Source organism: Macrobrachium nipponense, chromosome 26 (genome assembly GCF_015104395.2).
Source record: "Macrobrachium nipponense isolate FS-2020 chromosome 26, ASM1510439v2, whole genome shotgun sequence".
Lineage (NCBI taxonomy): Eukaryota > Metazoa > Arthropoda > Malacostraca > Decapoda > Palaemonidae > Macrobrachium > Macrobrachium nipponense.
In genome coordinates, this window is record NC_087215.1 from 41,858,100 (window position 1) to 41,875,599 (window position 17,500).

The 17,500-nt window shown below is 36.9% G+C and overlaps 1 protein-coding gene across 1 annotated transcript in view; it reads left to right on the forward strand.

The window, feature by feature from the left end:
• The window catches only part of LOC135199648 (translation factor Guf1, mitochondrial-like), a 324,533-nt gene that overhangs the window by 154,180 nt on the left and 152,853 nt on the right, over positions 1–17,500 (forward strand). Inside the window, exons 3-4 of the mRNA XM_064227805.1 lie at positions 7,831–8,103; positions 8,245–8,382. Coding sequence (XP_064083875.1) covers positions 7,831–8,103; positions 8,245–8,382 — 411 coding nt within the window. The remainder of the gene's footprint in view (positions 1–7,830; positions 8,104–8,244; positions 8,383–17,500) is intronic.

Here is a 17,500-nt window from a genome sequence, read left to right on the forward strand (position 1 = left end):
ATGGTATAGTACTCATAAATCCTCAACTCGAAGAATAAGTGTCACATTTTGCACTTAAAAATTTTTGCGACCTCTGTCAGTGTTCTCCTGACGTGGGGAAACACCAACCAGGGTTTGGGGGAACCCCCAAAAACCAAATTTCCCTTTTTAGGATAATGAGACTGATGATCAGGCTTGCAATAAGGCAGTAGGGTAGATCAGGAAGTCTTAATGACAATAGACATGAATAGGTAAAGTTGAACTCACCCAATAAAAATGTCCTGTTTTTAGCATAATGACACTGATATTGCATCATAATTCACTAAATATCACCTTCAACTTTGCTCAAAAAAACACTTCCACTTTTTGTTACAAATTTCAAAAATATTCAAAAGTTCAATATATTCAAGATTTCAAAAATATTTCAAAATATTCAAAATTTCAAAAATATTCAAAATTTCACACAATGGTGTTGGTGTTAAACTCCCCTGCACCACTTTTTCTTTCACAACAATGCCATGGCAGCCACTTCGAAAGGACACACTTCATTTCACTTGATAAGTTAATATGGCTAAGTATCATAATGAAACTTAACTAATATGAGAAGCGTGAAAAATTACAAGAGACATCCAAAAAATAAATTTTCTTACCTGATAAACACAAATGGTGTGAAGGCGTAAATCTGTTGCTTTGTTCACCAAGATGGTTGCTGTGTTGGGGGTGAGTTTTCATACCTGAGCATTCGGCCGTGTTCCCCTCGGTCAGTATTCACCCACATCGCCTTACCACTTCAGGGCACTCCGTTTCGGGCTCTTGACTACTCCCCAGGCATTCATGAGAGTGTTCACCCTGGTGTCAGCTTGGGCAAATTCGCACAGGATACATCTATTGATGTATCCTGACTATTGGCTAGTCCTGGTGAGCTTTGGCTCGCAGTTGTTACAGGACAGAGATTGACTCCCCAAGTTTTGTCATGATCTAGTGATTGTGATAAATCTCAAGAAGTCCGATCTTGAGCCCAAGCAGAGGACGAAGTATCTGGGCATGCTGATAGATACAGTAGCAGCAAGAGTCTTCCCCTCATACTCTTTGTATTAGTAAGTTCAGAGAAGCCAGTGTGACAGTTCCTGTCTTGACAGGAACAGTCAGCTCGGCAGTGGCAAGTCGTGATAGGTCACCTGTTGTCTCCGGAGAAGCTGGTCCTCATGGTACTGGACCTATGCCCACTGCAGAGGATGCCGTCCAACACCTGTAGTACAGTGGACCCCGTAGTCGCGTTCTCCGGATTCGCGGACTCACACATTCGCGGATTTCTCTCAGGAACGTTTCCCTGCATTATTCGCGGAAAATTCGCCGCATTCGCGGTATTTTTCTATGAGAAATATCCACAAATTCCTGGTTTTTTTTTATCAATTTCATCATAAAATGCACTTTTTGTGATAAAACTATTAAAAAGACCAAGTATGAAAATTTTTAGTGATAAGTTTTAACTAACAAAATAGGCTGTTTTTAGCGTTTTTATAGGGGTTCCAAACATTCGCAGATTCTAACTATTAGCGGGGGGGGTCTGGTACGCATCCCCCGCGAATACGGGGGGACCACTGTACAACCTTAAGGTATACGCATTTCCCTGGTTTTGCATGATTTGCTTGATCAACAGTGTTGACCACGTCAAATCTCCGGATGATTCTGGTGGCTCCCAAATGGCCTCAGGCTGTTTGATATCCTGATCTTCTGGCTCTACTTTCCAAGGCACCGAGAGAGATTCCTCCCTGGCACGAACCTCTGTGTCAATCGCATGTAGAACAGTACCATCAGGCAGTCCTTCCTTGTGTATTCACAGCTGGAGGTTATCAACATCTCTTGCGAGTGAGAGGCTTTTCTCGCCAAGCAGCAACAGTGATGGGAGGATACCTTAGACAGTCCTCTGCAGCGGTATAGCAGTATACCAGGGAAAATGGGCAGTCTTCTGTGGTTGGTGTCATAGACAGGGTATCTCTCTGGTCAGAACCACTCTTCAGCAGGTCACAGACTTCCTCATCTTCCTTCACTGAGAGAAGTTCATCTCTGTATCAGCTGTAAAAGGCTATAGGACCATACTAGGCTTAGTCTTAAAGCTGAAGTGTATTGATATTTCTTCCTCCTTTGAGATATCTTCACTCATGAGGTGCTTTGAAAGGTCTTGCCCACCCAGGGACTCGTGCACTGTATGAACTCCTTAGAGAGTTGTCAGACAGGGATCTGACCCTCAAGACCATTTTCTTGCTCACCTGTTGGCATTGGCAAAAGAGCAGTTGAGGTGAACTTCATGGTCTTTTCTTCTTTGTAAAACACTCAAGGGGAAGGGGATTGGTTATGCTCGATTTCGTCCCGGACTTTGTAGCGAAGACTCAGAACCCATCGGTCCCTGATGTTAGGTTCGAGTCTTTCACCATCCCCTCCCTGAGTGACTTTGTTGGTGATGACCCAGACAAGGTGCTGCTTTGTCCTGTTAAAGCGCTAAGGCTCTATCTGAGGAAGACCTGACATCTCTGGCCTGAATGCCGATGACTCTTCGTGTAGGTTCCAAGAAAGAAATGTCCAAGAACACTATTTCTTTCTGGCTTCATGAAACAATCAGGAAGGCATACTCTGCTGCTGGCGTAGACAATGCCGGTGCCTTTCATCCGAGAGCTCACGAGGTTGGGGCATTGCTCTGTCCCTCCCATTCCATAAGAACCTGCAGTTCAACAGGTACTGAAGGCAGGGTTCTGGGCATGCCAGACTACCTTCACCTCTCATTACCTTCGAGATATTGTCCACAGGTCCTTGGACACTTTTTCCTTGGGACCAGTGTTGGTTGCTCAAGAAGTTGTGTAGCTTACCCAGCTCTAATAGGACAAGTTAAATCTTGCCTCATTGTATGATATGAATGAGTATGTCTGTGGAGTGACTGCTCTCCTTCATCCTACTCTTTCCTTTCAGGCAGAGAGTGTATAGACCGTAATATGCTAGATCAGGCAGCTGATGCAGGTAAGACACTCCTTAGAATGATTTATCTATTTTCTTTTTTTAGATAATATCCGACATTATGGTTTTTTGCTTTCTCATAAGAATGACCCATACTCCTTTTTTTATGAGTAACCCAGAAGGCTGACTCTGATCTTGCAGTTCCTAACTCTGATCAGATACCAGTGGCTGAATTTCTTTCCTCGCTCTTATGACCAGGAAGAAAATCTCAGTTGTGCTGAACTCCAGTCGGTTCTTAGATGCTCACATAGATCCCTCCCATCAATTAGTGAGTCTTCCTATTGTAAAGAACAGAAGGTTTCACATATATTATGTAGGAACAAATAAATTTTTGAAAGTAAATTGTATTTTTCCTAAGGATGCAAACCTGAGGTCCTTTACACTAATTGCACACCTCATGTCTATTACTTTTTAATAAGTAATCTGCTTCCTGGGCCTAAAGCAAATTGGAATGTTTATGTTCGGTAGATAAAGGACTCCCAACTAGCTGACCGGTAGTTAACTACCAAACCACTTTGTTTGAAAGATTTCAGCAGCCCGTGGCCAAGCTTTGCCTAAGGTAATTCCTATTGTAAAAGACCTCTGGTTTGTATAGTTAAGAAAATACAATTTACTTTCAAAAACTGTAATTTTGCAGATACTTTGGTTACAGACTGCTATTTCAGGTGAAAGCTGTTTTTTTTTTTTTTTTTTTTTTTTTGTAATATGCCATTTCAGTTTATAAGTGGTTAATAGGATTTTTTGCATGATTACTGATACACTTTTTATTTTCATTACTTTAGCAATATAGGCAAATATAAACTGGTAATATAATTTATGGGCTTCATTTTGAATGGAACTATTTGCACTTAGGCCTACTTACAATTATTTATGTTACTGAATTTTAATTTAGGTGAAAGTTTATGTTGTGATGTGCATTTTTGTTTAACCTATAAGAGGTTACAGTTGTAAATAAGGTTTACTCCTTCAGGTTGCAAAAAATTTAAAATAATTTTTTATTTAATCAATGCCAAATGGTCTGAAAAGAAAGAAAGCGGCATTTTAAAGGCACACAACCCACGTTTAAAGGTCCAAAACTGGGCGTATCACCCAGCTGGCTGCTAATCCACCATTTTTTTCCACTAATACAAACAACTTATTATATAAATTTCTCTTATAAAAGTGAAATTAGAAATTGATGTCTATTACTTTTTAATCAGTAATACAAATTACAAACTACTTTTACTTTTTTTTCTATCTCTTTTACAAATTTTGAAGAGTACGATATTCAAAACAAGGTTTTAGACATGTGGAACATCACATTCACGCAGTGAAAGTGAGTGTCTGTTCTCTGCTGTGGTTAATGATTTGTATATCTGCACACAGCAAGCCTTTTGTGCTCTCAGTTTTTTGGCACCTGGTGGTACTGGCATCATATGAATAAAATGACATGCAGAAAGTCAGGCTGGATTGAGAGTGCAAGTGGCCAACTCAACCCTCCTTCATGATGACTAATAAATGGAAGCAGCCCAAATCAAATAATAGAGCCAAAGTCAAATCAAAAGCAGCTCAAAAAGTTGCAAGTAGCAGATTGTGAAATTTGGTCACCCAAAGGTGTGAAAAGTAGCCCAATTTGCAATTTGTAGCCCAATCTGACAACCCTGCCTGCTGCCTCAGGGTTGCAATTCTGGATGTTTGCCAAGTACCCATCCAACATAAACAATATCTACACAATGAGCTATGAAGGTGTGCAAATTTAAAAACTTAAGAATGTCATATGACGTAGATAACCTGTGAGGGATGACTTCATAATGATGTGATTGACCATTTGTTGGTTGAGAGGTTTATATAAGATTTTTCTGTAATAAATTAATAATTTATTACTTCTTACCATTAATTCTCTCAGTACAGGCAGTCCCCGATTATCAGCAGGGGTTATGTTCCTGATGGTGTGACAATAACCGAATATCACCAATAACTGAAAATCAGCGACAACAGTACCGAGCCTCAGTTATCGGTGCCAATAACCAAGGCTTGGTGCCAATAACTAGATATCAGTGCATTATCGTCATCGTTAGACAAGCCCCATAAAATAGGGTATCCGACAACTGGGGCATTGCCTGTATTTGTTGTATATAAAAGTGGTACTACAAACCTTAGTAATCATCGTAGTGATAGTAATAGCTTGAACCAGATTTTGTCATTTGTTTCTGATAAAATAACAATTATGGTGGGCTTAAATAACTCCTAATGGAAATGTCAGAATGTACATAGTGGTGTTGACTGCTAATTTGAAAATGAAATTTTATCAGCAGATAACACCACTGGTTAACTCCACCACAGATTCCTGAGTTGCCAGATTTGACTTGATTTTCAATGAGCATACAAAACATTTAGGAAACAGACCCCAGAGTTTTGCTTTTATATCTGGAAAGTACACCACTGGGTAAAATATTTTTTTCCCTTTTTTTGCCTACACTCAGTAAAAAATACTACACTATAAAAAATAAAAACAAAATTTTCTTTTTTGCCTCACCTTGTAGACTATAAAAACTTGCAAGGAAATTCTAACCCCTTGTTTTAAAAACTTACAAGGAAGTTTACAATTCCTCCTTATGCCCTCATCCAAATACCACTGTATTGTTGAAGTCCTTTACCCCTTTACATCCTTGAAGTCGTGAAGTGGTAAACTGGTTGGAAGTGGCATTGGGGTGCCTAGAAGAGAGTCCCGTTCATTGAGTGGTGGCAGAGAGACATCATAGTCCTGCCTAAATGAACCTTGCACATCAACAAGGTGTGCCAAAAGTGTTCACCTGTGTTTCTGAGCTGAATGCCTGAGTTACCAAAGAATTGGATGGTGATGGGCTTTAGTGCAAGGGTTCGGGGTCTGAAGAAGCTGCTGAGGGTATTCTGTTTATTGGAATAATAATTCTGATTTGTATTCACCATCCACCCCATTTCTTGAACATCATCAGCAAACTCCAGTGACCTTGGGAAGGTGTTATGGTCTCTGTAGGGATTCTTCATAATTTTGGTAAGCATATCAAAGACAACCTCATGTTGCTGGATGTGATGCAGACTCGTCCTCATCATCATTGTTGGCGTCTTTAGGGGCTTGTTTCTCAATCTTGCCAGCATTAGTTGCAGAAGCTGTCTTGTTGTTGAATAAAGGTTGGAGGACACAGTCACCACCACTATTGTTCAGCCACTCGTATACATCATCCTTGGCAATGTTGTTGCTTCCCTTGGCAAGCTGGGTTTGAAGGTCTTCCATGTCAATGCTTTTGAAGTCGACCATACCCCTAGGATGTGGTTCCTAGTATGCTCCAGAGTCTATATTGTGATGTCGTTCCAAGCATCTGAAAAAATAGAGAGCAGATTTCTGAAAAAATAGAGATAGCAGATTTCTGTGAAAACTTTTGCAGATTCTCTAGAGTCTGTTTCCCTGTACAAATAAGTGTTGTTCGTTCTCTTTCTTGTCCTTGAACACAGCCATCACCTCCTCCAGGAGCTTCTTCCAGTGTAGCAGCTTCCATCACACCAATAGTTGATAGTACGTTTGTGGAAAAGTGTTGTTTTCATTATTTCTGCAGCAGAATGTCTTTTCTTACCAGTTTCCTCCTGCTTCTTTTCTCTAGATCACACATACTAGAAGCAGTCATTCAGGGATAGTCACTTATTCCTCACTTGTATGAAGACTACAAGGACTATGAGCCAGACCTTTTCACTAAACAGGTCACTATCCCTTGTATTCTGCCACCAACAAGGGATAAGACCACTTTTTGTGTACAGTGAGAACTATCAGGTTTTCGTTTTGGAGGACCAGTTACGGTAGGAGCATTTTTAGATCATTTCTTGGCAAAATGTGACAGTTGGTGAACCAGTGCAGTGCATGTCATCAGTTTCAAGCATTGTTCATTTTAATTTTCCCTATATACAGTACCTATATACAGTAGTACCACCGTTATACTTACTGATAGTCATAGAGGGCTATGTTGCATGTGTAGGAAGATGTTTCACACTCATTATTCTCATCATCACCAATCATTTGGGCTATTGTTGAGAAGTGTAGTCTTCAGAGCTATTTTGCTGCTATATATATTGACTATAATGATCTGTCTTTCCATTTCTGGAAGATTTATTTACTTTTTATTGCATAGGCTTTTGACCACACCCTTTACAAAAAAAAAAGCTACTAGAGGCTTGGTTACTGACTCCTTTCAGTCTTGAATACTCTTCTGGATCATTAGGTATGTATGCAAACCCTGTAGGTTATTGATCACCTTTGGAGTTTTACTGGATCCTTAGGTATGTAATATATGCATACCCTCTAGGTTATTGACCACCTTGATGAAACAGACTTTTTTTTTTTTTTTTTGTTTTTTTTTTTTTTTTTTTTTTTAAGTAACATAATTTTTCATGTAAACCCCTAAATAATGTAAGAGTATGTACCCACTTCCTGACCCCTCAGTTTCCATGAAAAATGAGGTTCTTGGTTAACACGTGACCCTTCCATCATTCTCTTACTTGCTGACAACCCAGTGCTGCCCAGGAAAACTGAATGACAACAGATTTCTCTCTCTCTCTCTCTCTCTCTCTTCTCTCTCCTGTTAAGCTAGTTGCTTCAGTTAAATAGCCCAACGTTTTTCACATTTTATATTTCACCCCTTCTCATCCCCAATCCCTATCGGGGCTGAACTTGGTCTTGAAGGGTATCAGGATTGTCACTATTCATTTCAGCGACCTTTAAAACTATCGATTAGACACTAATATTTATTGTTTTGGATTATTTTGTACATGTCACCCCCTTCCCACCTCACCCCATTTGTTCCCAGTAGAATAATTTAGATATTGTTATTTCAGGATTTTTTACTTAATCTGATTGATACTCCTGGGCACGTTGATTTCACTTATGAAGTGTCACGTTCACTGGCTGCATGTGAAGGGGTGATTCTCTTAGTAGATGCCAATGAAGGTGTTCAAGCCCAGACAGTGGCAAATTTCTATCTAGCCTTTGCAAGTGGGCTGACTGTCATTCCAGTGCTTAACAAAATAGATCTAAAGAGTGCTGATCCAGAAGCTGTCAAAGATCAACTGTTTAATTTGTTCGAAATTGATCCAGAGGATGTACTGCAGGTAAATTATAACAGTGTTTTAATTACCTATGTAGATTGTATATTTGGACTGCAGATGAAATAATATAGTATTTTAGTTACGCATTGTATTGTTTCAAATTTCTCCCAAGAATTTCTTTGGCTATTATGCTCTGTTTTGCAGATATCAGCCAAACATGGAACAGGTGTGATAGATGTTATTGAAAGAGTTATAGATGCTATACCTCCTCCTACCAGTAAATGCAGTACAGAAAAGCCGTTTCGAGGGTTGTTGTTTGATTCTTGGTTTGACAAATATAAGGTGAGCTTACTATTCTACTTGTACAAGATCTTGCACTTCCATGAAACATGTCCTTACATTATTGTACTAATTACATTTTGTGATGTTTACCCTCAACATGGTATTAACGATTAAGATTCCCCATGTATTCTGGAAGCAGTTCAAAAGTGTATAGTGTAAGTTCAGAATATTGTCAACTCTTAATAGTATGAATGATAAATAGGTCTTGTTGATGCAGTGTAGTGAGCGAAGAAACACTAGTGGGACTATGTTCAGGAGAGGGAAATTTGCTAGGAACTGGATACTAGACAGCCTGGGCTGAGGAGAAAGTATGATAGTGGCAAAATGGATAGTGCCCATGCACAGTTTTTGAATGGAGCAGCAGCAGATTGTAAATTATACATACTCCAAAATTTAAAGTGATACAAAGCAGCAGGATAATATTCTTATGATATTCTTATATTGTATTGCCTAATCAGACAAAGCTTGAAGAGAAATTTGGTGTACCATATCTCATCTGCATTGGAACTAACAGTAGATGGTGTCTGCCTATAATGGGATTTAATGGTAGGATTCCACATATTCACCCCACTCCATGGGTGTTGATAATATTGTGAACAGCTAGTAACCCAGGCGTTGGAAAATTTACCAGGAGTTGGTAGTCTTGAAGCTCACTTGATAATGAGTACTTTGATAAAGGCAACTGGCAATTGAATTGAAGGAATTTCCTTCTACCATTTTGAGTTCATATATTCATGATTGTCTAATTTTATTTTTGTATAATTAATATTGATATTTTTCACTACCAATAAACGAAGCCGTAAAATGCATATGTTTATAGAACATTTTCTGCTTAGATTGACCTTTTCTTTTATTTCACGAAATATTTGCATAAACTCGTTTTACACCCTGTATATACTATATTCATTTATTGGCATTTATGAAATTGTAAATGCCATTTATCACCTTAATTATCGGCAATTTTGGTTATCAGTGATTTTCAGTTAGCGGTGCTCAGATTGTACAGTAGTACCTCAGACTTCGGACTTAATCCGGTCCAGAAAGCAAGTAAAAAATGCCATTTGTTCAAAATATGAAACAAATATCCCCATAAGAAATAAAGGGAATCAGAATAGTTCATTCCAGCCTAACCAAAAAGCCCTCCTTTTAAAATTTTCTATTATTGATGTGTTCAAAAGGGTGTAAAGTAATAAAAGAGTAAGTTATAGAAAGTAAAATTTCTGAAAAATTTGTTTCTGTGTATGATTTATGAACTGTTTGGTGAAAATGGTGAGGGTTGGCTGGGATGGAAGGAGGAGAGATGGGAACCATTTGAGGAAACCAAAATAATTGCAGTAGGCAAAGGTTAATAACAAAATCAATTTTATTCACATTTTACCAGGATACTCAAAGGAATCAATAGTTTTGTGTCCAATTATGTGTGTGTGTGTGTGTTTGAGAGAGAGAGAGAGAGTGTAATTTGCATATATGATTGCTGAAGTGTTTACACTTGGAACTTAAGTGCAAGAAAGATTAATTATGCCACAGCACATCAACTTACTGTTGGCAAACGGCAGAATTTAAAATAAACATGAGGACTTTGCAAACAAATAAGTAATAAGTAAAGAATGCAAGTAAGAAAAGGAAAGAGAGATTAAATAACTTTTCATAAAGTTGTTTAAACAAACAATCATAGGCATGCAGAGGCTGAATGTGGGGCCAGTGTGTTTGTTATGGAGCGGAGTTACTTTTACAGTGCTAGAAAATCTTTAAAAGCAAGTGTCAGTCAATAAGTATTTTACTGTAACAAAAAGAAGTGGTGTGGGCAAATTGAGTGTAAGTGAAAGAAATGGGCAAAGAATCATTCTAGCAAAGCTGGTAAGTTAGTGGGAAACAGACCCCTGTCTCCCATCCAATAACCTACCACCATCCCTCCGCTCGCCTCTCTATCATCTCTCTCAGTGCACTGAACACTGGCTCAAGTAAGCCTCTTTTTTGTTTGTATTACTGCATTGCATTTGATTATTTTCATGTTTTATCATTGTTAAATTTATTGTGCAACTCCATTTTATTTTTCTTCATATGAATTGGTACTGCTTTCACGTACATACAGTAATGTTTTTACTCTCTTTTCTCCTTTTCTCCTCAACAATGTCATGATGCCGAATAACTGAAAATCATTCATTCAGTATTCCTCAAAATTATAAACGCGCCCTCCCTCTATCTCAAGTTAGCTGTGTGTCACCATTATTATTATTATTATAAAAGTAGTAGTTTCCAGACCCACTGAGCTGATTTTCAGCTCTCCTAGGGCTGGCCCGAAGGATTAGATAAAATGCCAGGTCTAGCTCTTAGGCCAGAGCTGGGACCAAGTTGGTCATTCAGGATAAATAAATAAATTGCACCATGGCAAATGCTTTCATACAGAACACACACACAATAAATACTTTTACTCATGTTCCCTTACATACATACTAAAACGGTATATTAAAATTCAGAATTGTTTTAACATTTTGAAATGTTTTAAAATTCACTAAAAAACACCAATGTTTTATTATTTTATCAATTAAATTGCAGTTCCTCAAAAAAGTCAAAATCGGAACTACCGAAAATGTAAAAGATTCTGACAAAATTTCTTTTATTGTCTTATTTCCAAAAGTTGACAGTCTCTGCTGGGTCTACTTTGGACACTCGCACAAGACATGTCTGACCTGTTACCAACTCCTTGCACTCCGAACACTCTGGAGCAGAGTCGGGGTGTGGGGTGCTCATTAAGTGTCCATGTGTCAGACGGGTATGGCCTATACGGGGAGGACGTGTCAGAATTACTTGTTCATGTCTCTCTCTCTGATATGATGACTCCCACTTTCCACATCAGGTTTTAATTTCGCCTTCTTTAATTTGTTATTTTCTGACTCTTCATTCCACCCAAATATGTTTTGCCATTTCCTTAAAATACCCATCTTTAAGTTTTATGTTACATAATCACTCGTTGGGAGATTCACACTTGATCTTGTCATTTGAATTGCTTCTTTGGCTGCTTTGTCAGCCTCTTCATTTCCTTTGATCCCTACATGGGCAGGGATCCAACATATTTCTACTTTTTTCCCAATAATATCTAATTTATGAAGTGATAATTTAATTTGTTGTACTATATTATTTTTTGTTTTTTTGGTTGTAACTCTGGATGGCTTCTATGGCAACTCTCGAGTCACTAAAAATCACAAAATTATTGAGTGATGTTTCTTTAATTATTTTTATGGCCGAGGCTATTGCGCAAAGTTCTGCTGTGAATACTGAAGCTGTATTAGGAAGAGAGAATTGGTATGATTTGTCCTGGGACACTGCAGCATATCCCACTCCATGTTCCGATTTAGATCCATCTGTGAATATTGCATAATGTGGACCTTTTCGGTTCATACATGGTTCGTAATTTGTGTGTTGGTCTATGGTGTGATGGCGTATATAAGTATTTTTTTGATAAATATTTTAATTGTGTGCAAGTTTTCATTTTATTCATTGTCCAAGGCGGAGGTAATTTTTTACTACTGGAGGAATTTGTATATTCACATTTAGTGACTCAAACAGTCTTCTAGCTCTAATTGGAAAAGGGGGTGGATGATTGTTTATAAAAATATCTCTGAGTTCAAATAATTTTTTTGTTGGAGAATCACTTGTCCTAATTCTCAGAGCACTCTTCATTATAACTAGCTCTCTATGGAGAGAGAGTAGGTAGTCCACATTCACCTGTAAGGAAGAGGTCGGTGATGATTTAAAGGCTCCTGAACATATTCTAAGGCCCTCATTATGAACTGGGTCCAACGTTTTCAGTGCTGCGTCTGACGCCGAGCCATATACTTCACTACCGTAATCAATTATAGATAGGACTGTTGCTTTGTACAGTAATGTAAGGGTTTGTTTCTATCGGCCCCCCCAATTAGTGTTTGATAATTTTCTAATTAGATTTAATGCTTTTTTACATTTTGATTTCAAGTATGTTGTGTGTGGTTTCCAGTTTAAGTGAGTATCAAACACTAAACCTAAAAATTTTGCAGTTTTTGTCTAATTGGTATACTATGATTTCTGATTTTTAAATCTATTACTTCATCATTCATCCATCTTTTATCTTTATAAAATACTACTGCTTGAGTCTTATGTATGGATAACTTAAATCTACAGATGAGGTCCATTCATTTATTTTTATAATACTTTTATTAATGATGCGTTCTGCATGTTTAATACGAGAGGCTGAATAATATATGGCAAAATCATCCATGTAAAGGGGTTGCGTTTAATTTCCAGTGGGTAGATTTTTATTAATATCATTAATTGCCAGGGTAAACAGTGTGCCACTAAGGACACTTCCCTGTGGAACACCATTGTTTTCAACGTGGAAATGTTCTCGATAATACATCATCGATTCTCACTTGAAAGCTACGATTTGTTAAAAAGTTTTGGATGAACCTAGGTAAATGTCCACGAATGTTGTTATTTTGTAAAGTTTTTAATATAGGGTACCTCCAGGTAGTATCATAAGTCCTTTTCGATGTCAAAAAACGACTGCTACAGTTTATTTGCTTTCTTTCGCTCAAATCCTCTTCGTATATGGTCTTCGAGGTTAGCTTAGAGAGAGAATCTAACGTAGATCTGTTGCACTGTGACCCAAATTGAGTGGGAGTCAAGATTTTATTTTCTCGAATGTGCCATGTTAATCGAGCATTTACCATTTTTTCTAGTAACTTGCACAAGCAACTTGTTAGAGAAATTGGTCTGTAGTTATTTGCATCACTTGGATCTTTTCCAGGTTTGGGGATAGGAATAATTATAGCTTTACGCCATTCATCAGAAATAAAGATTTCTAAGCCATAAATGATTATAAATTGTAACAAGTATGTCTTCGCCAGAGGTGCTAAGTGGCAGATCATCTCAAAACAAATATTGTCACCTCCAGGAGCAGATTTATTGCTGTTAGTGAGAGCATATTCAAACTCTTCCATATTAAATTTTCTATTATAATATATGTCTTCTATTGTTTCGAAATTTTTGTTATTAGTTCTATATTATTTTTCTTTATGCGGAAGTGATCATCTAAATTTCTGTCACTACTTACATTCGCTAAGTTTTCTCCTATTATATTACTCATTTCTTTTGGATCGAGTATTCTTTTTCCGTCTTTTAATATGGCATGTCTGGGTGGTTTCATTATGGGTAGGGACCATTTATTTTCCTGATGATTTTTCCCAATATTTTTTTTTTTATGGGAGTAGTTATTAGAGAGATCTGATACATATTTCCTTCCTGAAATTATTCTTCCTTGAATTACTTCCTTTCGAAATTTTGCAGATATTTTGTTGTATATAGGTTTTAATGCCTCAATTTCTAGTAACAATATAATCATTTTTTGTAAAGTACTTTCTAATATTGGTAATGTTTTATTTATTTTACTGAACTTTCTATTCAAATTATCCAATCGTCTCCCTATTGAGTGTTTTATATTTATTAATTCTGTTAGCTTTTCGGACCACCATGGAACTTGTGTTTTGTTGGGATGGGGTTTTGAGTTTGGTATTGCTTTATCAGCAGCATTTTTGATGAAATGAACAAGAAACTTATTAGTTTCATTATGGTCTTTTAGATATTCAAATGGTGGTATAACTTCTAGTATGCATTTCATATTGCTCCCAGTCTGCTTTATAAATATTATAGTGAGGAACGTGTTTTGTCTGGTATTTGTAAAAAGGAATTAATATTGAAAATGATCACTGGTGTACAAGTCATCAATTGTGTTCCAATCTAATCTGTCAACTATACTTGTTGAACATAGAGTTAAGTCTACAGAGGAAAATGTTCCATGTGTTTTTGAATAATATGTGCTAACTTCATCATCATTTATACAACATATGTCATTTGATCTATAAGTTCTTCTACTTTACTTCCTGCTCTATTTGAGTTTGAACAGTTTACAGTCCCATATTGGGTTGTGAGCATTAAAATCCCCTACTATTAACATAGGTTCTTTGGCATTTTTTAAGTAATTCTCTAAGTTTATCAATATTGTAATTTTTATTTGGTTGGTTGTATAAATTATAAATGATATAATTATAGTTTTTTAATTCGAATTTTAATACCTGATATTTGGAGGTCAGCTATGTTTGACAGGTACTTTGTCATAACATACTTTGTTATGTAACATATATGGCTGTACCTAAATTTCCTTCTTCTACCTGTGATGTTGATATTAAGGTATATTTACCTATTGTTGGAATTGTATTATTGACATGTTGTAGACATAATATCATTGGTTCATATTCCTTTAATAACCTTTGTACTTCTCCCAGGTGTAATCTGGTCTGTAGACCATTCACGTTCCATTGTATAATATAACTATTGAAAATATTATGTTATCGGTCGTATTTTGTTTTCTTTTTTTGTATTATCATCAACTTGAATTTTTTCTAAAATTTTATTTACCACATTCGTTGTTTATCTTTATAATATTTTAAGTGCTCAATGCACATACATTCCTTTTTCATGGGTGTTTAAATCGTGGCCTCTTTCTTTCTATATTTCATAAAATTTCTTATAATATTTGTTAAGTAATCTTTTTGTAATATTTTTGTTATCTTTGCACAATGCAATGAAGCAATCATTGCAGCCACATGTGTTGTCATGTATATATACTGCTTTATTTGTTCTTATTGTACCGATTATTGGTGATGGAGTAATCTCATCACCCTTGACATAGTCACCATCATCCATGGTATGGTTCTCCTCCACTTCTTTGGTTTTTTGGAGCTCTGCATCCATAGGTTTTTATTATTATTTTAGGAGATAAAGGTATGTCCACATTTTGTTTTTGTTCTTTCTTCATATCTTGGTTTTTGGTTTGACCGATGTTTCTCTGATTATAGTTGGTTTCTTTGTTTTTGGTGGTGTTCTCTCTAAAGGTCTTTTTTTTTCTTTAATTTTCGGTACATCACAACTTCCTACTTCCACCTCTGTGATAGTATTTTCTTGTGCTTCTATATGCATTAAACACCTCAAATGAATTTGATAGAATATTATCTAATTCATTTGCACTTGTTTCCTGATTTTTTTACTATCTTAGTTTTTTCCTGCATATTACAGACTTCTTCTTGAGATCTACTTTGTTGCATCTTGTTACTTCTATCTGTATGTTTTTTTTTGTTTCATTACTGGTTCCCGTTATTAGAGGAATATGTACGTTTCTTTAGCAGGATCTTGAATTCCTCTCACTTTTAATTCTAATTTAGCCTCTGCTATAGGCATAGCCTGTCCTTTCTTTCTTTTACATTTTTAGTTCAGTGTTGTATATGTAATGCAATGCATTCTTTGGATCTTGCATGATGATTCTGCTCACAGTTTTACCACACTTAGGTCACCGCACTTCTTCCATTTGGTGGTGTGTTCTGTAGATCCACAGTAAGCGCACACCGGTTCATTCCTACAATTTCTCTTGTGTGTCCATACTTACTGCAATTTTGACACTGCAGTGGGCTTTGGAATATAGGGTCTTAATTCTCTATTTTGACCTAGAATTTTTATTTTTGAGGTAGATCTGAACCCTCAAATTTTATTTTGCTATTTTTAGTATTTGTTTATTACCTCTTTTGCTTATTGCATCATAAACCTCGCAATCCTCTACCTTGGGGTATCTCTTTTTGAGAGAGTCTAACAGCATTTTCTTATTTATTGGCTCGTCGTTATTGTCAGGAAGTACGATGGTACCCTGGATACTGTTCATATTATCATGTTTTTTTACTTTGACAATAATGTTATCTATTGTTTTTAAAGACAAATAATCTTCAGACTGACTTTTTTGTTGTAGCTTCTATAAGCCAAGTCTTTTCTTTTATTTTCTGAACGACATTTCTGCCGTTGGATGGCTATTTAATAAGCAATTTCCAATTTCCAAAGCTGAAATATTTTGTTTCTGCTTCCATAGTAAGAAACCTTGACCAACTTCCCCACTCCCAAAGAGGGAGTCAAAGTGAGTCAAAGTTGGGTCATGTCGGTACTTAGGTTTCCTTGGTCTGGTATATGGTATTAAAGTTTTAATACCAAACCTGGTCTTTGTGACTTGAGCTTTTTTCAGAGTGGTCCAAATCCGTTCCAGAAGTCGTGAGGGGGTTTGGTTTGGTAAAATTTTTAAATTTTCATATAATTAAGATTTAAATTTCGTCCAGGATGAGGTCCCTCTCACCAGGGAGGCCCGACTGGGGAGGAGCAATACTGTTACACCATGGTAACTGCCCTGGGACACTCACCTGGATATACGCCATACCCACAATGCCTTAAGGGTCATCAGTCCCATGAGATCGGACCCAGCACTGCAGGCATGGCTTGACATAAAAATTTCCCCTCGCTCAACCACGTCAGGTACTCTAGTTTTACGGGTGGAGTGGCATGCCGTCCAACTCCACCCTCCATCAAGTTAAAAGAGCAGTTCAATTCAATAGTCCAAAAAAACTATGCCAAGGTCGTCAACGAAAGGAGGAGAAGTGAAATGGGGAAATTTAAAAGGAGGAGGAGTAAAGGAGTTAAAAGGTCCCAATGTTCAGTGGATTCCACAGCAGAGAGCCGTAGGCGATAAAGGGGTCATACTCTCTCTGCAGTGGATCCCTAAGCCCCCCACCTTGTCAAGGAGTTGGGATAAGGGGGTGTGTGTCACCATAATGACTTATGATTTGTTCATTGTTTATGCAAAATTTTATTGTGAAAAGCTTTATTCTTTTATTTATTTTGTTGAATATGATTATCATTAAACTATACCGTCTCGCTCAGTATACTGAACACTGGCTCATTAAGACTTTTGTTTTTGTTTCTATTGTTACTGTATTGAATTTGGTTGCTTTTATATATTTTATCTTTGTTAAATTTATTGTGAAAGTAATATTTTAACTGCCTTCTCCTTCTCTCCTAAAAAATATCAACTCTCCCTCGTTCAATCTTAAGTCAGCTTTTAAGCTAAATTTTATGTTGAAATGCTTTATTGTTTTATTTATTTTATTGAATGAATATGTCATCATTAAACTATATATTGTGAAGGAAAAAATATGTTAATACAGTTTTTTCTTGTAGGATACAGTAGGTCAGCAAAAACAAGTATAAACAAGGT